The sequence below is a fragment of the Eumetopias jubatus genome, unplaced genomic scaffold, assembly GCF_037043125.1.
Source record: "Eumetopias jubatus isolate StellerSeaLion01/CBP00866 unplaced genomic scaffold, mEumJub1_p1.0 scaffold_14, whole genome shotgun sequence".
In the NCBI taxonomy this organism is placed as follows: Eukaryota; Metazoa; Chordata; class Mammalia; order Carnivora; family Otariidae; genus Eumetopias; species Eumetopias jubatus.
In genome coordinates, this window is record NW_028274820.1 from 103,387,909 (window position 1) to 103,409,468 (window position 21,560).

The following is a 21,560-nucleotide window of genomic DNA, read 5'->3' on the forward strand; positions in this document are numbered from 1 at the left end:
CAAACCTCACGTCCAAATGTCTTACTCTGTATTATTACCTTCTGCAAACTGAGCGCATCTTCAATCCTATCACCTCTGAGATCCACTCGCTCCTCAGATTCCTTGGCTTCCCCAGGGGTGTAGACATGAAGGGGCACTGGGGCCATGCCCTATGTCGGCCCAGGACGGGGGCTGAACTCCACTCCCCTCAGCGGGAGCCCAGGAACAGCAGACACAGCACAGAGAAGCCTTCCCGTGAGCCCCACGTGGGGCGAGACCAAAATGGGAAGTCAGGCCTTGTCCGCCTCCTGCACCCCTCCCTTCCCCTGGTTCTAGAATACCCACCTCAATGCAAACGGTCAATAAATACTGATAATGAGTGGATGGATACCTCAGAACCCAGACACCTGCACAAAGCCTACAGACTGGTAAGTGCCTAAAAAGACACTGGTGGGAGACTGGCCCCCGGGGATGGGAGCAGCTGCAGCCTTAGGAGAGTAACCCCCCCCACGGCAGGAGCCTGGCTGCCCTGCACGTCTGCCATCCCACCGCCGAGCTCAGGGCCAGTCCAGGGCACGCAGGAAGCACTCCATCACTTATCGCGATGCATTAGGGTCATGAGGGTCAGCTTGTGAGAAGAAGGGCTCTGCCCCAGGAGGGCAGATTCCACCCCCAGCCCCACCTGGGGCCCCCACAGGAATGCCATCACCTTGAGCACCCCTGCCCCACAGAAATATGGGAAAGAAGTGGCTCAGATTTTGACACCCCCCCCCCCCCCGCTTCCTGGAAAGCCAGGGCCCCGGCTCTTCCTCTTCTCCAACTCATGTGGCCCCGACTCAGCATCCACCAGCAGGAGGAGGGACACCGGCCCTCGGTGGGCACCCCAGGAAGGCACGGGCTATCTGGACCATTTGTTCCAGCTCTGGACTAAATTTAATTTCACCCTGAGCATTCCGGGTATACACTGCATCCTCCGGAATCGGGCCTAGGTTAGTGTTTCGGGAATCCCTCGCAGAGCTGGCCTCCGGGAGACATGACATGACAACTTTTTAAAAGATAGGTGACAACTGTGACAAGGCTGAAGGGGCTGGCAGCGTGTGGCTCCCCATTCACAGGCCCGCATCTGAGGGGGGTGGGACCCGCAGGGCCGCAGCCCAGCCTCGCAGCAGGAGCCGGAAAAAGGAAGAGAAACACTCAGTTTCAGCCAAGGGGGGGGGGGACCAAAATGCCAGGGTTGGCAATGAAATAATTTGCAGTTTTGAGCCCTAGCTGTTTAAAAATGATTCTTAGATACTTATTTGTATGTCAATTTCAACAATTTTATATGGTGGATGGACCAGATATTAGGTTGAACTCTAAGATTACCATTCTTGAGGTTAAAAACATGGTCAAATATGGGTTATTTCATTTGGTTAAACCTCATATGATCCATTGCTTTTCACTGCCGAGGACACGGGGCACGGAGATGACAAGGGATGGACGGGACTGAAACCAAGACTTCCCCTCCCGATCCGGGCTCTTCCTGAGAACCCACCACATGGCTTCCGGCCCCTAAACCATGACAGAATCCAGACCCCCTCAAGTCACACACACGGAAACTGTGGCCTCAAGGCCAGGCCCAGCCGCCTGCCCAAGGACACTCCGCTAATCAGCCACAAAACCAAAGCCAAAATCCACTTCTTTTACCCCAGCTCCCTTCTCCTTGTACAACATCACCATGCTGTGCCCAACTCTGATCATAAAGTCCCCCTGTCCCTCTGGCTACTGTCGTTTATTCCTCTAAAGATCATATTTAAAATGAACCTCCAGGGGCCTGGGTGGCTCAGTCGGTGAAGCATCTGCCTTCGGCTCAGGTCATGATCCCAGGGTCCTGGGATCGAGCCCCGCATCGGGCTCCCTGCTCAGTGGGGGGCCTGCTTCTCCTTCTCCCCCCTGCCCGTCCCCCCACCCAGCTCGTGCATGCTCTCTCACACTCTGTCTCTCAAATAAATAAAATCTTTAAAAATAAAATGAACTGAACCTCCAAGCAGTTTGATTCAACTTACAAACTCCAGAAAACTGAACACGGGATAGTCTCTGTCTCCTGGTCTGTGTCCATATGTCTGTATCTATATGACTCTCTCAATCTCCTTCTCTACATACAACACACACACGTGCACACACGTGCATACATGTGACCCTCTAGTGCTTAGGAAGTGCATGCGCCCGTGTTGCCGGCTGTGAGGCTGAGGGCGGCATGGTACTTCACTTTCTCCAGGGCCGTGTGAGGCTTAGGTCCGGGGAGCCCCTGCCCAAAGTGCAGCCCTTCCCGAGGGACTGTGTGCGTCCCCCGGCACGTCCTAGGCCTATGGAGGCAGATTTGGGTGTCCTGAGCAGAAGGACCATGTGAGACGACCATGCAGCCCCCACTTCTGCAAGGGGGAATCTGGCCAGTCAGGGGAGAAAGGACAAGCACCTGATGTTTGAGCCTGAGGGCTCACAACCATAAAGGCCTCCGAGGATGAAGTCCACAGGGGTTAGGTGACCCCATCTGAGCTTGTACAACAGAGCTGGGACTCATCTCTCCTGGTCCCAGGGGACAGAGCATTTTCACCTAGACACAGGGACTATCAAGGGTCAGAGTCGCCTGTCCTCCGGTTCCAGCTCCTTGGACTGCCAAACCACTGGTTTGAGGGAGATATGAGCACATGGAAGCCCACTGAACCAGGGAACACGCAGGGGCATGCTGCAAGCAAGGACAGAGTTCCAGCAGGGGACAGCCTCTCTGCTCAGCTGGAGATGGCTTGTGCGACCCTGCTCTTCCTGGGCTGAGACCGGGCGCTGGGATCCCAGCCACCTGACTGCACATACTCCACCCCCACCCCCGCCGGCCATGCACCCCACGACCCATGTCCCGCCGGCCAGGCACCCCACTGTCCATGCACCCCACCATCCACACCCCACTGCACGTCTACACCCCAGGGTGCACACTCTACCATCCAAGGAGACAGCAGGAAGATCGGTGCGTGTGGGATGTGCCATCAGGGAAGTGGGGTGGTTGGGAGGAGGGAAGAAAAGGGAGGGCGGAAGTCAAAAGGACCAAGAGTGGACCCAGCTCCACACTCCACCTGGCATACAGCCCCGTGGAGATTTGTTTGTTTGCTTGCTTAATTAGAGTTTATCAAAAAAAAAAAGGAGAAAAAAGAATTTATTGAGTCCCAGTGATACTTATTTACAGTTTATCTTCATTACCAAAAGCATGCTGCAATGCAGTAGGACAAAGCACATTATAAGCAGGAACAAGAGCAGCTACAGAAGAACCAAGCAGGGCAGGTCCAGAGTGACGCTGTACCCAGAGCCGTGAGTCCTGGCCTGGCAGACACGGGCCACACATTTGCTCTCACGGCTTCTCCAACATCACAGCCAACAAACGAAGAAGATACTTTAATAATTATAATTCACTCAAGTTTGCTGCATGCCAGGCATTCATGTGATGTCATTTTATTCTCAAAATAGCCCTCAGGTGGGCATTCTTATTGCTGGTTTACAAACCAAGCAACTTAGACTCAGCAGGGCCAAGAGGCTCATCTAGTTAGAGATACAGTAGGTGGAAAACCCAGGTCCCCAGATCTCCTCGTTGTGATCTTTACAAGACCCATAATCTAAGGAGGGGCCCTTGGGAAACACACAGGTGACAGGTGACAGGCAACACCAGCTCCTGGTGTTTGCAGCTCCTGGGCAGGCATTTCTAGAACCTTCTGCGCACACACACACACACACACCCCATTAGGACTTGCAGGGGGAATGAGAAGAAATCTTAACAGGGAAAGATTTTCGGGGCAACCGCACCTGCTTCAAATGTTGGCTTTTCCTCTCACCTGCTGTGTCTCATGGGCAAATCACTCAGTCTCTCTGATCCTCAGCTTCCCCAACTGTAAAAATGGGGGCAGTAACATGAGTCTGACCAAACTGATTAAGAGTTAAGTGACAAAATACATGGTAGAGGCCATCAAAGTGCCCCATAAACACGTATCTCATGCTTTCATTCAAAGACGACCTGACGGTCAGAGGAAAGCAGACAAACCCCACGACACCAGGGCCATGTCCCCACAGGAACCTGGCTCGCCAGTGCCTCTTGGCGGGTGTGGTCACCAAAGCAAGAGAATTGGGTCAGAAGGCAGGTTTTACAAGCCTGGTGAAACCTAGCTCCAAAGAAACAAAACAAAGGATGAGAAGAGATTTAGGGCAGGCAGACAGAAGAAAATGAAAAAATGAAAAAGAAACACAAAGTGGGAGAGAAAATAGAGCAAAGGAGGGGAAAAAGGGAACGGATGCAAAGAGAAACTACCGGAGGGCAGCCTGAGTCCTGAGCGTCCACCTGCATCTCTCAGCTTTGATAACAAGGGATCCAGATCTTTCATGGATCCAAAGACACCAACCAGGGTCATTTGTGGAAAGCAACATTAGGAAAAGCCCCACGACCCATCAATTCTCAAGTAGCCAAGGAGTGGTCACTGTTGTAAAGCATGTGTGCTGAGGATCAAGAGAGGTCAGGGGTGGAGGCCAAGAAGGTGAGTCAGGGCGCGTCCTGGGCCGAGACAAGAGGCAGGGGAAGGACAGCACCATATACAAGAGGACACAACAGGTCACTTCCTTTGCCCGGGTGGCATTCAGGACGCGTCTTCTTGCGCCAGCTGGCTCCCTGCTGCAGACCACTGAGGCACACGGGTTCGGCACTGGGGGGCCGCCTGCCGCGGAGAAGCTGTGCCCCAGGGGCCCCGTCAGCAGGCCCAAAGAAAGCCTTCAGTCTCATTCATCTACAGTCAGCCTACAACGATGATTGGAGGTCAACACCCTCATCCCTTCCACACGTGTCCTCGGGGTACACTTTGCCTCCCAGACGTTGGGGCTGTAGTGCTCAGGTGCCAGGCAGCTCCCGCCTGGAGCCTGGCCTCTGTGTGCGTACCTTCCCACCTGTGGAATGGGGACAATAATAGCACTGAACTCCCTTGGCTCAAGTAAGCTGAGGCACATGCATGCTCGGGCATGCCGGCTCAGCGAGTGTGAGCTATTTCTCTTAGCCACGGTTTCTCTTCCTTTCTCCTGAGGCTGACCTTGAGAATCATTTGAGCCAAATGCCACCCAGATGGCCCCGCACAGGGCAGACATGACCGCTCCTTCCACTTTGGATACAACTCCGACCTTTGTTTCTGTCCCCAGGAAGGAATGGGATAGAAGAGACACAGGTTAGCAGGTCTGGCCCTTCAGCTGTTCCTGAAAAGGTCCAGCGTCTGGATGTGCCTTCCAGAGCCCTCCCCGGGAATGAAGGGCTCGTTCCAACTGCTGGCCGAGCCGCTGGACGGTGGTGCTTGGCTGCCTGCCCCTTGTGAGGAGTGTCTGGGCTGAGGAGGCCACCATGCCCAGGCCCCCGGGCAGCCTTGATCTGATGAATGACTAACTCAGCACAACTCTGAAGCGTCTACTGAGGCCTTCGTGAGACTAGAGCATGCCTCAGGCCCTCCTCCCCTAGTGCTGACGGAAACATCTGCACGCTCATCCCCGTGTCTAAGTCTGCTTATCCAAGAGCCCAACCACGACACATGGGTGTCTTGAGGGACCAGAAAGACCAAGGGGACGTAAATTCCACCAATGAGTCCAGGTGCAGGGGAGGAGGGATCCTCTTCCTGCAAGACTGAGGTACAAATGGCAGGTCCAGCCACCCCTGGCCGCCATCACTCAAGGGGAGTTTTCAAAAGCTCTCGGATCATAGAAACTGAGAGAACCAGAGTCCTCTGAGGAGCGGCTGGATGCAGGCCAGGCCTCTCCCATCTGTCACAGGACAGACTCAGAAAAAGCAGGCCCCTGAGGCTTCCGTGGGGAGAGGACAGTGGGTCTGTGGGTAACGTCACTGTGCCGCCCAGGACCACTGACCCGGGGGACACTGACAACCGGGCTGTGCGAATGCAGGTGGCCACAGGCTGACCAAGCCGTAGTCATCCCTGGCTTCCCTTCCTCTCAACACAAGTCTCGCATGTGGAAAAAGGGGTGACCCAGAGAGCCCCCCTTGGAGATGTGTGATTCTCTAAAGAAAGTAGCCACAGGGGGAGGAGCCACTCGTGGCCTCCCGTGGGCAGGCAGGGACCACGGGATTTTCACCCACGTAGCTCACGAAGCTTGACCTGCAGCAGGAGCTGCTGGGAGGGGCTTTCCAGGGGTGACCTGCCAGGCGGCTCGGCCGCCTTCCTGTCCTCGCCTGCTTGAGGCTTTGTCCCCAGAGCTGCCCTTTGCTTTGTCAGAGCCAAGTGGCTTGTTTAACTTCACTCGTCTCCCTCACACTCACTCAGACACCCACCAGCTGGGCGGCCTCACAGAGAGTGAGTCCCCATTTATTCAGCGGGATCACTCCGGGCTCCTCCCGTCTGGCCCCATCAGCCTTCTCAGAACTGTGGGAGGAAGGCATCCTCCCAGCCTCCCAAAGTGACCCCACTGGACCTGCCTGTTCCAGGCGAGAACTTTCTGCGAATGCACCGGGGGTTCATGCACATCGCTGTCGGGGACCAGAAGCAAAATGGGTGGTGAATAACAGCCCGGTCCCCACTTAGACAGAGGTCATCAGCGATATCAGAGAGAAATCTCTGGTTATGGGACTTGCCCAAGTCAGCAAAGCTGGCGGATGGATGTGGGATTGGAGCTGGACCCTCCCTCCTGCCATGTGGTCAGAGATTCCTTCCACGGTGGCCCCCGGCCCTGGCCTCCTGGGGCTGTGGGCTGGGAGGGACAGCCGACGGCTGGACACCTGCAGTTCGGCAGGTATCACAAAATCAGGGAATGCTGGACCTGGGCCGGGGGGCCCTTCCGGTCCCTGTCAAGGCTCTATCTCCCCATCAGATCCTTCATCCCTCCCTTAAGTAAGAACTGGTCATCAGAAGCCCGTGAGGCTCCCCCAGCCCGGAGAGGTTCGGCCAGGAGGGGGGGGAGCCAGGAGGGCAAAAATACAGGCTGCAGAGAGCCCCCCTTTGTTCTTTGTGACAGAGATACACAGCGCTGGCTAAAACCCACCGTCCCTCCCATTCTGCTCCCTGCCTGCACATCCAGGAGGTTCCTCCTTCCCCACGGCCTTCCCACCCCCGCCCCGGCTCTGCTACCACGTCTCCTTCATTCACTCCCTACAGTGTGTTCTAGTCGGTTCCTGTACCAGCAGGAGATGAGAAACAGAAGCCACACAGACTCTATCCCCGAGAGTCACACATGGTGCCCGGGGTCTCGGGGTGCTAGGTGGTGTTGGTCTCAACTCATGGGGGACGAACTGGAAGACACAAGGCAGAGCCCAGGCCACCCCCATCCCCCTGAGGACTAGAGGGGATAGGACTTGGGGGCCTGAGTGCCCCCCAAAAGCCCCATAACACTCACCCTCTGGAGTCAAGATGCAAAATCCCCAGGAAAGCCCTACTGAATGGCAAATGCCCCACGGGGCTGAGGACAAAAACCAGGTACACCAATTCCCAGCAATGCCAGTTGCTTATTGCCTTCTAGACTCTACTATTCTCACCCGCTGGAGCACTCACACCCCCAGAGCCCGCCGGCCTGTCTCTGTGCAGAGTGACTCTATGGGCCCTATTGGCTCTGGGGCAGAAGGAGGTGGAGGCAGGCAGGCGGCAGTGTTCTGCTCCCAGGTGGAGCCTGCAGGGTCCACTGCGCCCCACCACCCCAGGCTCTCAGCAAACCCACTCAGGCCTTCCAGTCCCTGCCAGAGGCCAGGTCTAACCACGTTCAGCGAAGGGCTCAACCTCTCAGCCACGGGGGCTCACAGTGGCTTTCACTCTGGGCTCAGGCCCTGGGCCCTGTGGGCCATCTGCCTGTAAATAAGGAAATCTGCAAAAACAAACTTGTAAATGTATTTAGCCAAAGCATTACAAGGGATACAAACAAGTTCCCATTTTAATGTATAATTAAGACTCACCTCCATTGAAAAGAGTAACATTGTCTTACCTGGAGTGGGATGGTGGCGGGCTATATTCTTAGGGGGATCTTTCCCATGGGCCCCTTTACAGGGGACACGACACCAACATTCCCAGGCCACCCCCTTCCTGCTTTTCCCCGTATATCTCATTTCAGTCTCCCCCGAGCCCCGTGCGGTGGGGATTATTTTACCCACCTCTGACAGGTGAGGAGATCGAGCTCAGAAAATATGGGGAAACTGCCAAGAGACACGGGAGCAAACAGTGACATTAGCATTAGTTGCAACGCTGGCTTGTGACGCCTAGACCTACACCCCCTCAGCACGTCACCCTTCTACAGAGCAGAGGAAACCCAGCATGTCTTCCCTGCTCAGGCGAAGGATTCTGTTCTAGAGACTCTCGCACAATTGACAGTTGGGTCCATGTCGGCCTGGGGGGTGGGTGGATGCTCTCCCCTCCTATGGTTGAGGGCTGTGAGGCCAACCTTGGGTTGACCTTGGGCCAACCATCCCGTCCCTCCCTGCTTTTGATCCACATCTGAGGTCAGTCTAGGAGCTAGACAGGTTTCTAATCAAAGGATTATCATGCCACCTAAAACACCCTGGCATATTTATGATGCTCTTACTAGTCAATTTGCCTGAGCAAAAGCCCAAATAAAACTTTCTTAGGTAGGAGACGAAGAAAAAAAAAAACTAGTATAATAACATTCCTAAAACTTGCTCTTTTACTGAACCAACAAAACATGGTTTGCCTGAAAATTATTTTTTCATAAGATTTGCAGATAACGGACTCACCCAGATTTTTCAAAATTAGTTCACAGAGTTAACGAAGCATTTAGATTCTCAAAGAATGTCCATACTTATTTTTAAGGTTTTATTTATTTGACAGAGAGACGGTGAGAGAGGGAACACAAGCAGGGGGAGTGGGAGAGGGAGAAGCAGGCTTCCCGCCGAGCAGGGAGCCCGATGCGGGGCTTGATCCCAGGACCCTGGGATTATGACCTAAGCTGAAGGCAGACGCTTAACCGACTGAGCCACCCAGGAGCCCCAAGAATGTCCATATTTTCTTCTTTTCCCCCAGTGAGTTGGGCTTTTTACATTTCCTCACCATCATCATCATCATCATCATCATCATCATCATGGAATCGGCCGTGTGGGAGGTAGTTTCCCAGGGCAAGGATATGAAAGGTGTAGATGCACCCCATCCTTGAGGAGCATGTGGTCTCATTAAGGAGACGAAAGTTCGGCCACCCTTGCCCCAATCTGGGACAATGCTGAAGGGCCATCCCAGTTCCAGAATGTTCCAGCGGGTCAGCGGAGGCCGAATTTTTAGGTGAAGGTAACAAAAATCATGTGAGGGGAGCTCACCATTAAACAAGGAATATAACCAAATAGGTCCATTTGACCTGAAGCTGTTGTACTATGTTTAATACTATTTTATCATGGTAGTAAATTCTACGTCTGCAGGCCAAGCCTACAGAGCTTCGCATCGAGCCTTTCCCGAAAGCTCGTGTTGCCGCATCCAGAGAAGGAGGGAGATGGATGCCGAATGGACAGACTGCAAGCCTGGAGCCAGGGATCCCGCTCTGAAAGGACTATATGCTTCCCGGCTGCCGCCCACAGCCCTTGGTTTTGAGCCACTGTAAACAGAACCGCTTTGAATTTGTTTTCTGCTCTAACACAAGGTGTAGGCATCTCTGGCGGAGAGCAGATGGGCCGGTGGCTCCCCAGAAGCCTTCCCTCCCCTGTAGCCATCAATGCTGCCTGCCCCAACATTCCTCCAGGAGAAAACCCTTGTTGTCCTCTCTGCCTTGCCCCTGGCCAACCCTGTGACCCCTGGCACGTCCCTTCTCCCCCGCAGGCTCCTCGTTATGAGGGATCCCCGGTGAGTCCCACCTTCTCTGGCACCTGGAGGGGAAGTCACCTGGCTGAGGTATTCCCTTAGACTGGTTTGGCACCACTGCCCAGCATTTCCCTCTGTCTGTGAGCTGAGAATATCCTATGACCTGTGCCCCACGCGCATTTCGGAATCTCAAAATACACTTAACAAGCAAAGAAGAGAAAAGTGACAAGAAAAGGAGCTTCTCTGTTCTCCTGGCACTGGCTTCGCCCCAGGAGCACACAGCATCTCTGACGCTGGCCTGTCTCCGGCGAGGAAGTGGAAGGCTGGGTGGCACTGTCAAATGCCCGGCGTCGGAAGGACCCCGGCTCCGCGGCTCCTGCCTCACTCACAGCCCCTTCGAAGCCTGCCTGTCCTTCAGGAAGCCCCGCTTCCTGTCATGGTGCCTGAGCCCCACGGAGACCCAGCCTGCAGTCCTCTTCTATATTCTCAGAATATGAGAATTATGCAGGGTCCCCTGGGTGGTCCAGTCCGTTAAGCGTCTGCCTTTTGTCTGCCTCATGACTTGAGCCCATGATCTCAGGGTCGTGGGAACGAGCCCTGTGTCAGGCTCCACACTCGGCGAGGAGTCTGCTTGTCCCCCTCCCTCACTCCTGCCCCCACTCCCACACTCTTTTTTTCGCTCTCACTCTCTCTAAAATAAATAAAACCTTTTTAAAAATTATGTGTATATATGTTATATATTTCTATATGTTATACCAAAATAAGTATGTATTAATTATATAATATGTTATTAAATATCATTAATTACATCACATATAAACCTATTTAAGACGTTAATATATTAATTGTTACACAATATAATCGAGTAACGTGTTACTAGGTTATATTCATACATAGCTACATTTTAATATGTAATTATGTAACAATGTAATCAACACACTGATCTTATAGAATCTTAATTATTATATACATTATATGTATTTGAAAAAGGATGAATGTGTGTTGTTTTAAGTCACTATGTTTTAGGGTGTTCTGATATTTGATAGCAAAGGTGAACTGAATGGTGAGAGATGCTCAAGGCTCCTTTGCAGACTCTAAGCCTTATCAAGGAAGGGTTCCAATTGTCCTCTCTGAGCCTTGCACAGTGCCTGGCACACAGCATGCCTTCGATAAGTGCCAACTTAGTAAAAAAAAGCTCTGCAGCTATTTGGCAGAAGACCCAACCTAGGATTTCCCAATTCCTAGTTTAGCACTTATTCTAAGACTCCGTTAATTAAGGAAAAAATGAGAAAGCACTAAAGAGTAAGACTGATGAAGTTATAGAAGGCAGATTATTTATTTTTGAGATGAGAAGGATAAAGAATTGCTTTCAACGACCTTCATCCAATAATTTAGAAGCCACGTAAAGAGTACAGAGACCTAGTCAACCCCAAGGGCAAACCGCTGGAAGGCAGCTGGCCAGACCAGGGGTTTTATCTTCTGTGTGCCCCTCATGGGGGTGGTGTCTGCTCCCACCCAGCCGTCCTCACCTCCCACCCCCACGCTGCCTGGACTGGTCACGGGGCATCAGGAGCCAGGGCTGGGGTGGGGCCAAGCAGAGACATCAGAAGCCCAATTAAAACACAACCGAGAGTTTTCCAGGCAGGCTGGGCGAGAACAGTTGTGAGGCATGGACAGCCTATGCTCGTTTGTCTGTGGTGAGGCTAGGAACCCTGATAATAAGAGTAACGCTATTTCACGGGCTTGTTTTTGAGATAGAGAGATGGCTTATATAAAAGTACACGTCGGCCACATAGCAAGTGCTCCATCAATATTAGCTAAATCTGATGACAACCATGCCATCCCAGATGGTATCTGATAATCAGTGAGACTGATAAATCATAGCTACTATGAATGAAACTACCCATTGAGGGATGTTTGAATTTGGAGGAGGAACCTCTGGGGTGTTTGTTTACATCATACGCTGTAGACAAGAACAGGGCCAGGTGATGACAGCCTCAAGCCCATGACCCAAAGGCTGTGTGCACGGCCCATGCCGCAAGGCAGCGTGGAATTAGGCGGAGGGTTTCCAGGCCAGCCCAACAGACAGATAGCTGCCAGGCTTCTGGAAGCTGAGCAGGAGACCGAGCTGGGCTACCTGCTCCCTCTCCCCCTGTCTCCACTCTAGGTCCAAGAGAAGGTACTCCGGACAAGCAGGATCCTGGAGCTGCTACCCCAGCTTCATTACACCTCCGTTTTCTCGATGCCCTGCCCAGCCCCACCCACCCTGCTAGGATTTCCAGTCACAGAGAGGAGGGGAAGCACGAGCCAGGTGGACGGCAGAAACCAAGACAGATGGGCAGGCCTTGGGCTACCCTCCCCGGGCAGTGCCGGGGTGTCCTGGCCCCTCGAAGCACCTGCTCACGTGGCTCTACCACAACACGAGTGGTAGTTCTTGGTCTGTTGCCCCAGCGTGCTTTGAAGGCAGGGACCCTGTTGTATTCGATCTCTGAGGCCACCACAACATGGTGCCACAAGCAAGGTGGCTTAAAACAACAGAGCTGTATTTGCTCAAAGTTCCGGAAGGCAGAAGTCCGAAATCAAGGTGTCTGTAGGGCCGTGCTCCCTCCAAATCCTCTAAGGGAGGGTCCACTCTTGCCCCTTTCAGCTTCCAGGGGCCCCAGTGTGCCCTGGCCTGTGGCTGCCCCACTCCAGTCCCTGTCTCTGTCCTCACATGACCTTCCCTCAGTGTCTGTGCCCACATAGCTCTCTGCTTAGAGGGGTACCCGTCATCCTGGACTCGGGGCCCAGCCTAGCGGTCTCACCTTAACTGGGCTAATTATATACACATAGACCCTATTTCCAAATAAGGTCACGTTCACAGGCACCAGGGGTTCGGACTTCAACATATCTTTTGGGGGACATAATTCAACGCCATAACCCTGTTTATCTCTGGATCCTCAGGGCCACCACCTCACCTGGAAAACAGATATGAGACGGCTGGTCTCCCAGAACTAGCTTTAACCCTGCCTACCTATAAGCATGATGCCCAGCAATTCCCCAGCCCTCTTTTTTCTTTTGAAACAGAGAAGCCGGTGTCCCACTTTCTAAATCCTTCCCTGGCCTGGTGGCATCCTTCCTCCTGCGTGCACCCCCCACCTCCCACCGGGCACAAATAAGGTCCTTCTGGGGCTGCCCTGAGCTGCGCCCCGCAGCAGGCTCAGCCCCTGCTGTGCTTCCCCTCCCCGGGAGGAGGGTAACAGTTGCAGGGCTTCCCAAAGCCTCAGCCTCATGGGAAAAAGGCTGGACCCCGGGGGGTCACCAAGAGCAAACTGGTCTTTCTTGTACATTCACCAGCAATGTCGCTGCCAGATCAGAGTGTATACCAAAACACAGAGGCCCTGGCAGAAACCCCAAAGCCTGGATGGTATGTGATTGGTCTGTGACAAGCCACGAGCTGGCAGAGAAGGGTTTCCTGTCAACAGGAAGGAAAAGAATGGAGATCAAATTATTTTCAAAGTAGGCAGTGGAAGAGAGAGAGAGAGAGAGATTGGGATTAGCCATTCCACTGTGGGCCACACCGGCTGGAGGGCAGGCAGGGCCCCCGAAGACCCAACTGCTTCCTCGGCTCCACTGCACACACTCTGCAGTGGGGAGTCTAAGGGTTCCCCGTGATCAAGCCTCAGGGACACAGCCTGACTTTCATGTGTCTCCTCTGCCCATCTCAGAGCAAGATCCCAGGCAGCCAATCAAGCGAACTGAGGACTCTGCCTCAGCTCTTGCCTGCCCAGCATCTCACTGGCCTTTGTCCTACATTTTAAAAGATTTGACACCATTTTGACATTTGGTTTGGTGTCCTGGCGTTTCAAGATGGGTTGGTCCACCGGCTTGAAAGAAGGAGGAGACAGCTGGTATTTCGTGTGTGATCATATTCACTGTCCAGGGTCAGAGGGAAGATAGCTGGAGGAGAATGGGGAAAAGAGCACCGTATCCTGACCCAGGTCCGAAGAGTGTCCGCTGCCCTGCTCAGTAACCTGAGTCACCCCCATAAAAGTGCAATGGTGCCCAGATACAGAACATCAAGACGGGAAAACCAGAAAAGTAAAAGAAAATAGTCAAGAAACAGCATCATCTAAAAGCACACATATTTGTCAGAATGGTTTTAGGGAATACAGACCGACTTAGAAGTCAGGGGATGAAGTCTGAGTGGGCGAGAAGGTGCTCACAAGTACAAAGTGCCTCCGTGGTCCTCCCATCCACCGAGTGGTTAGGACACTCAGAAGTGTAACCCCTGGCTGGAGATTAGCCATAGAGCATAGCTTTGCTGGGGTTCATCAGAAGAGGGCAGCTCAAAAACCAAAAACAAACAAACAAATACAGGCAGGGAGAGATACTTACCTAGCAATGAGAGTCCTAACAAGGTATGTGGTAAGATGCAATGCTGAGCATACAAACTATATTTGGTGGCTGTTTCTGGCTTTGCTCCCTGACTACTAGAGATGTCCTTTGGGTGAAATAACGATCCGTGATGCCAGTAGTGCTCATTAGGGCAGTAGGCAGTAGTCAGAGCCTGGTTTGCACAAGGGTCTTGAACCCCCTCCACCGACGGATACTAAGAGTGAGAACCGGACAGGACGGGCTGCTCCCCCACGTCATCCAACCACGGGATGGGGGACGTGCTTGTTCTCAGTTGGGCCATTTGTAAGGTGAGGACACAAGAAAAGGGTACCTCCCAGCACTAGGGTACACCCCGAGGCACGGAATGGTGATTCAGCAAATCCCGGAGTTTTGTGCATGCTGTGGTTGTATCATTAGAACTGGTCCATGGAGAGATCCATGAACACTCTGCAGGGTAGAGCCTTCAAAGAAGGGGACTTCTCTATCCATTCTTTTCCTGCCATTTCCCTCCAGAGGCTTAGGGCTGGACTACACCTTACTGGCACTCAGCCAGCATGCTCTGCCCACGCTCTGGGAGGCTGGAGGGCAGGCACTCACCAGTCTGCCATATTCATATCCTGTGAGCTGTGGAGGTGTACCCAGTCCTCACTGATCAACCCTGGAGCCACAGGACAGTTCCAGGGGCTCCATCATCGAGGAGTTTGGCTTGAAGCTTAAAGGTCCCGATATCATACTCTGGGCTCTACAAGAGCTTACGCTCAGGGCGCCCAAGATGCACCAGAGGGCTGAATCAAGAAACACGGCAGTGTGGCCTAACAGGCTAGCCCACACGGGGCTACCCTGGCTGGGGGCTGATTCAGGCTCTCATCTTTATTTGGAAGCCAGCAGTATCCTATGTTTAGTAGCCAAGGACATCTCAATGACAACTGAAAAAGTGCACATGGTAGATAATGATAGATGGATAGAAAAGCAGATACGTAAGTAGATGGATGGATGGACAGATGGATGAATGGATACCTAAATAGATAGAAACAACCTTTTGTGACCAGCCAGCTACTCCTGGCTCTATTTTTAGTGTGTCTACAGTGACTGTGAAGGATTTCTGGAGCACCACTCCCAAGAGGCCCAGGGAAATGTGCCTCCTGTCCGTGGTAAATACTGGGCCACTGCCTCAAGCCCAAGCTCCTCTGAGCCTGCCTCAGTGTCCCCAGAGGCTCCTGCAGGGTCCTTCTCTCGGAAGCCCTCCACTCGCCTGTGGCCTCCTGCTCTGTCACTGGCTTGTCAACAGTTCCAAAGACCCACAATATGCTGACCAACAGTCCTCAAGTAAAATACAGCTGCAATATATGAATTTCAGCATTAATAGGGAAGCTGTTTCTTCTGAGACAGAAAAAAAAAAAAAAAAAAGGAAAAGAGCACCCCTGCTCAGGCCAACAGTGTCTCTGGCAAAGTTCTGGCTGAATGCCACACCCAGCTAGGCTTCTAAAGAGCTATTTTCCAAAACCATTCCTACCACCTTCATTGTTATTCCTGCTTTACATTCGGGATGAAGGCTAAGAGAAGAGAACCAGGGCAAGGCACCAACCCACAGTGACTCTAACCAAAGCGCCCATCCCGTTCCTTTAAAGGCCCAGTGCAACCTCAGAGGAGTCCACACTCACCCTTCTGCTTCCTCTCCTGCCTCCCACCTTCCCTTTCCCCTGACAAGACCCGAGAGCGTTTGCCCGGAAAGGCGATCCCAGCTACCTAAGAAAGAGGCTAACACCAAGCCAGGCCCCATCCTCCGTTAGGCCCAACGGCCATTCTCCCTTCGATGAAATTCAATTCATCAGTTACTGCAGTGGCTGATTCCAAGTCCCCATGACCTGCTATAACCCGTAGGCCGGAGGGCCTCCCCTAAAACGGACTCCTCCTTCCTGGTGCCTCAGGGCACAGCAGGTGCTCTTGGTAGCAAGGAGGGTAAAGATGGTTAAGGCGGTCAGAGCCTGGGATGGAGGTCTGCAGGGGTTACAACACCCAACACCCTAGGTCACAGCTCTGTTCATGCACCAGATATGGGGGTAGAGACTGAGGCCAATTGTGTCCAAAAGGGACTTGAACCAATTCAGCGCATAGACAAGCTGTGTGGACACACTAGAGACCTTGAGAAGCCTTTACCCTGCTGGTGGACTGGATGCCACCCAATGACCCACCCACAGGACTGCCAGGGCCATGGTGTCTCAGGAGCCACTCCTCAGAATCCCAAACATCCTTGGAAAGGGCCTTCTCAGGACATCAGGGATGAGCTGGTGCTGGCGCTGAGGAGGTGGACAATTCCCCTTTGATTCACCATGGCTGGGCTTGAACTCCCCACCTCTCCCTTGCCTCCTTACACCAACTACCCTGAAGCCATCAGGTTAACTCAATCCGCGGCTTCCTCCGCATCCATCAGGCACACCGCTCATCCATCCTTCCCGCCAGTGTCTCATGTCTCCTCTCACTAGTCTGCTCCTATCAGTACTGTGTTCGGCCCCTCCAACCCTAATCTCTGGATATTTGCAAGAGCATTTGAGTTGGTCCCCTGGCCACTAGCCCTCCTTCCACGAAGCCACTTTGTGCACTGCTCTAGGGGCTAACTCACATGATGTTGCTTTCATCACCTTTAACTGCTTCTTAACGTGGATTTCGCCCCCAAGACAGCAAGACACTGACTTAGATTCAGCAGTCTGTCCTAGGCAGTGAGGGAATGAGGCAGGAGAGCCAGATGAGCCAGTAAGGGTACACTAATGAATGGACACCAGTGTGGGCAATCCTTCCTGGACATCGCTGGGACCCTCCGGGGCTTCCTGTGGAACACACGGCACTGGGGAATTGGGGAGGCAGGGGCACCTTCCCACCTGCATCCCTCCTTGGTGAGGGTCCCCCCTTAGGGCATAATCCCAATCGCTCACTCCCACCCAGCCTGCACCGGGGCTGAGCAAACTGGCACCATCCGGGAGGAGTCCTTCAAGAAACCCAGAGGCAAACTATGGCGTGGAGCGGAGCTGTCCAGCAAGGCTCCACGAACTCGGGGGGAGCCACGGGGGAGCGGGGCAGGGCATCAAGTGCATCCATGGCAGCTTCCCAGCGCCTTCAGAAGGAAGTCCTCACTCCCCCAGGCTGCCCTCTGGGTAGAGCTGCCAGATAAGAGGCAGGACGCCTGGTTCAGTCGGGATTTCAGGTAACAGTGAAGGATTTTTTCTTACTATCGGTTTTCCCAACGGGTCCAGGGGATATTCATATACAAAAAAAGTTATTCGTTGTTTATCTAAAATTCTACTTTAACTGGTCATTTAATATTTCTCTTTGCTAAACCTGGCAATCTTGCTTCAGAGTCCTCCTTGATCGGGCCCCAATCCATTTCTGAGTACCCTGATTCTCAAACCCTTTCTATCCACGAGAAGGGGCTCTGTGCTGTACCTGAAAGCAGTCATCCAAGCCCCAACTCACGGAGGTGCTCAAGCTGGTTCCCTGGTGGGAGCAACCCAGGTTCTCACACGTGTCTCAGTCCTGCCCACGAGCTCTGGGTCGAATGTCTCTGTGAACACATCAGTCTGCTGTTGCCTCTCCCACTCTCCCCTCTGAGAGCGAGTGCTGCCAGCACCAGTCATCGGATGCCCTTGGGTCATGTGCTAGCATTTGTCCAAATGCCGTATTTTCCCACCTAGAGTATAACTTTCACCTAGCCCGACACAGTGGTCGACAGGCCATTACTAGATGGCCAGTGAGAAGACCCCCCCAGGTCCCACCACCGAATGCAAGCCCTATAAGGAGGGAGACAGAGCCCCTCCCTTGCTCCCCTAGATCTCACCATCAACCAGAGCAGTACACACATGTTGTGGAATAATTGAGTCAACACCACTTTCAGTAAGGGATGGATCATGCCAGAAGGTTATTTAAAGCAGCCAAAATCATGTCCAGCAAGCAAGAAGGGTGGTCAGAGTAGTCCAGCTACACCGTGGCCTTTCCGCTCTCACAGTGTGGCCCTCTTAGTCCTTTTCTGGGTTCTGGATTTTGTCCCACACTAACCACTACAGCACGCCTCCAGCGACCCCAAGCACGTACCCCACACCATAGTTGGCCTCAGTACAATATGGCCTGACAGTGACCCTTTCTTTTCTCTATGTCTCTCTTTTTAAAACCAGTTGCTCTGACGTCAACTTGATAGTCATACATGTTTATAACGCTTTAAATTTCAAGAGCGTTCCCATGACTTATTTTATTTCACATCTCCACAAGGTAGGCAAAGCAAATTATTATCTCGGACAAATGGGAGAAAGTGAGCGGTAAAAGGCTCCCTCAAAGGGATCACCGCTCCAGGGAGACTTGTAATACCAATGTCTAATTTTTCATTTACAAATATGGCTAAAAAATGGAAACAAGAATAATCCATTCTAAAATAGACTACTTATTCCTGCATATTTGGGCCACCACCCTGGTGGCCCCGCAGCAGCTTGGTTACCTGCTCCCTGAGCTTCCCCCAGCGAGGAAGGGCTGGCTATCTCCTCCCCTCCTCTCAACCAAAGGCTGCTCCCTCCGGTACCCATCAGACCTTCTCCATGAGGGTGTGGGCACACGTGGAAGGGAAAGGAGCTGCATTCAACAGACACGGAAGGGAAGTGCCCCATGGGATTCAGTGGGAAGTGAGCGGCAAGCAGCCCCACCCCAGTCCTGCCCAGTCGGAGGCGGGCACTCACTGTGGCTTCCACCCCGTGCCCAGGACCATGTCATCCCCACAGAAAGAACAAAACCACATTCTTCAAGGAGCTCTCTACTCTTTGCGTACGCGTGTGTCTGTGCGCGTGCATCTGCGTGTAGGTGTGTTTGGACAAACATTCACTTGGCTGGTGGAGGCCAGGGGCGTGACCCAGTTGGGGGTTTCTTTCGGGTGCAGGTAAGGGCTGCGCCGCATGTCCTACCACCTGACTTGTCCACAGGGAAGCTGGGGAAGGCCGCGGGCTACCTGGGTAGGCAAAACCCAGGGTGGGCACACGGCCCCGCCCGGCGCTCCCTCGGGATGGACAAAGTCGAGCCGCAGACCGATCGATATCCCCAAAGTCCGGGCGGGGCTGCCGGCGTGGCCGGGGCTGAAGTTCGAAGCAGCTCTGCATGCGTTAGGGAATCCCGAGTCCCCAAATGCCCGAAATGTGCTCCGGGGGCGGGGGGGGGGCGGGCTAAGGGAACGGCTGCAGAGTAGCTCCCCGCCCCGCGCCCAGGCACACCCCGAGGGGAATTGGGGAGGAGGAAGGTCCATTTGGGGGCGCAGCTACACAGCCACACGCCCCCCGACCGCTGTCCCCGCCCACCGCCCCGCCCCTGCGTCCCCGGCAGCCGCGCGCGGCTCCACCTCTCCCGAGCGCAGTCCACACCGTCCTTTTTCAACAAAACAACACTACGCACCGCCCACAGCACCCGCACCGGGCGGGATCCGGGGCTACGCCCAGCCCGCCACCAGCCGCGCCCCGCGCCCCCTCCCGCGTCCCCGCCGCAGTCGGTCGCCAAGCCCCGGCCGCACACAGCTGGGGAGAGAGATGGAGCCTAGGCTCGGCGGCCCAGCTCGACCCTGCGCCCCCACCCATCCCCGAGCGCCCAAAGTGACAGGAGGGGCACGCACGGCGCGCGCGGGGCGTCCCGCGTTAACTGCTTCGGCGCCGGGGTCGACAACGACGCGAGGGTGGGGAGCCGGGGACCGCGCTGCGGGTGGGCACTCACCGGGATGTGCACTCGCAGCGAACGCCTCTTCTGGCTGGGGTTTTTTTTGCCACTGCTCCCACCAGGGCTGGAAACATCTTTCTTCTTCTTGGTGTCCATGGCCGCGCTTCCCATAACTTTAACCAGAAGTTAATTCCGGGTGACTCGTTCCTGCAATTCGGTTCTCTCCTTCCTAGCCCGGCCCCTGCTGTCGGCCTCGAGCCGCGCGCTCTTTATTATTATCCTTCCACCCGAAGACACCGCGTGGGGACTTCCCCGGGGAGGGAAGGAAGGTGGCGCAGGTACCTCGGGCCGCCGCCACTGGGCACGGATGGCGGTCGGCGTGAGCGCAGAGTTTACGTGTCCTCTTCCTCCTTACGGGCTCAGCGGTGCAAAATCAAAGCCAGAGGCTGTCCTGGTTCTGGTGTCTCTCCGGGTTACGCATGGCAGAGGTCTCCCGCTGGGTGACAAAGTTTTCTTCCTTTTGCAAAGCGAAGCAACATTTTCCACCCTCTCAGCTCCTCCCACAGATTCCCGGAGGTAATCTGAAAGGCAGGTGCAAAGTAGAGACAGTAATGTGGAAAACAAGCCTCCCGTGCCTGCGCCGAAGTGGACAATCTGGCGAGAGTGAGACAGTTTGCATGTAAATATAATCCTCGGCCTCAGAATGAACCAGCCGGGAGCCTGGAACTCGGCCCGTCCCCCTTGTGGGCGAGAGGGGGGAGGAGGGAGGAGGAGGCGCAAACGCGAACGCCCCGGGAATTGGGCTCCCGCTCGGCTGCACTCAGAAGTTCTGGCGGCGGCTCGGCTCGCGGGGCCCTGCCAGCCGGAGGGCGCGCCCGCTGCGTCCCTCCGCCGCGCCGCGTCCCGGGGACAGGGAGCCGGCAGTGAGGGGCGGCGCGGCCGGACGCAGACTCGCCGAGCGCGGGGCGGTGGAAGGCCGCGTGCACTGAACAGGAAGTGCAGGGCGCACGCCGCTCGCCCGCTCCCCGTGCCGCCCCCGGGTCGCCGCACGAGGTCGCCTGCGCTGCGGGCGGGGTCTCCCCTCCCCTGCGGCCGCGGTGGCGCGGGACTCGCTGGGAGCCGATTTCTGATGCATCTCGTCCCCCCAGTCTCTGTCTACGCCCGACCCTCTGAAACACGCCCCCGCGCCCTGCCCCGCCACCCCCGCTGCGGCGGAAGCCCCGGATTGCGTGGGGATGCGCACTGACCCTCACTTGCTTCCCGGAAAACCGTGGACCCCCGTCCCTCTCCACCCGGCGTGCGGACCCCAATGCGCCCGGAGCGCGGGTGTTCCCGGGGAGTGCGGCTTTTCACAGCCCACCTCCCCCTCCCCCTACACCCGGCTTATCTCGGGTGCGCCATGAGTTGCGCAGTGGGTCGGCGGTAAGTGCGGGCGCGGTGTCCGCAGCCCCGCGCCGCGGAAAACGCGGCGTTCCTAGGACTGCGGAAAGCAATGGGTGCGGAGAGGGCTGGAAACCCCGGGCGAGGCTTCCACGTGCCACCGCGTTGCCACTCTGGCGCGGCCCGTAGTAGCCGAGGGCCGGGGGGCTTGGGTGGTGGCGTCCCCCTTCCGAGCGCCCCAGGATGGCGCGACCTTGGCTCCCGGCTGGAAATGGGGTGACTGCTCGGTCGGGAGACGCTTCCTTTCCCGCTCTAGGTTCTGAGGACGTAGTGACCCCAAAAGTCACTGGAGCGCCCTGAATGCCGACGTCA

General features: G+C 54.8%; 1 protein-coding gene across 4 annotated transcripts in view; it reads right to left on the reverse strand.

The window, feature by feature from the left end:
• Nucleotides 1-20,758, reverse strand: part of PRKAG2 (protein kinase AMP-activated non-catalytic subunit gamma 2) — a 254,073-nt gene extending 233,315 nt beyond the window's left edge. For 2 of the 4 annotated variants that reach the window (XM_088018514.1, XM_088018513.1), the window contains exon 1: nt 19,866-20,758. In XM_088018514.1, the coding sequence (XP_087874640.1) occupies nt 19,866-19,979 (114 nt within the window). In that variant the 5' untranslated portion in view covers nt 19,980-20,758. The remainder of the gene's footprint in view (nt 1-19,865) is intronic. The other 2 variants (XM_028089209.2, XM_028089208.2) reach the window with 1 other exon arrangement.
• Between the last annotated feature and the right edge of the window lie 802 nt (nt 20,759-21,560).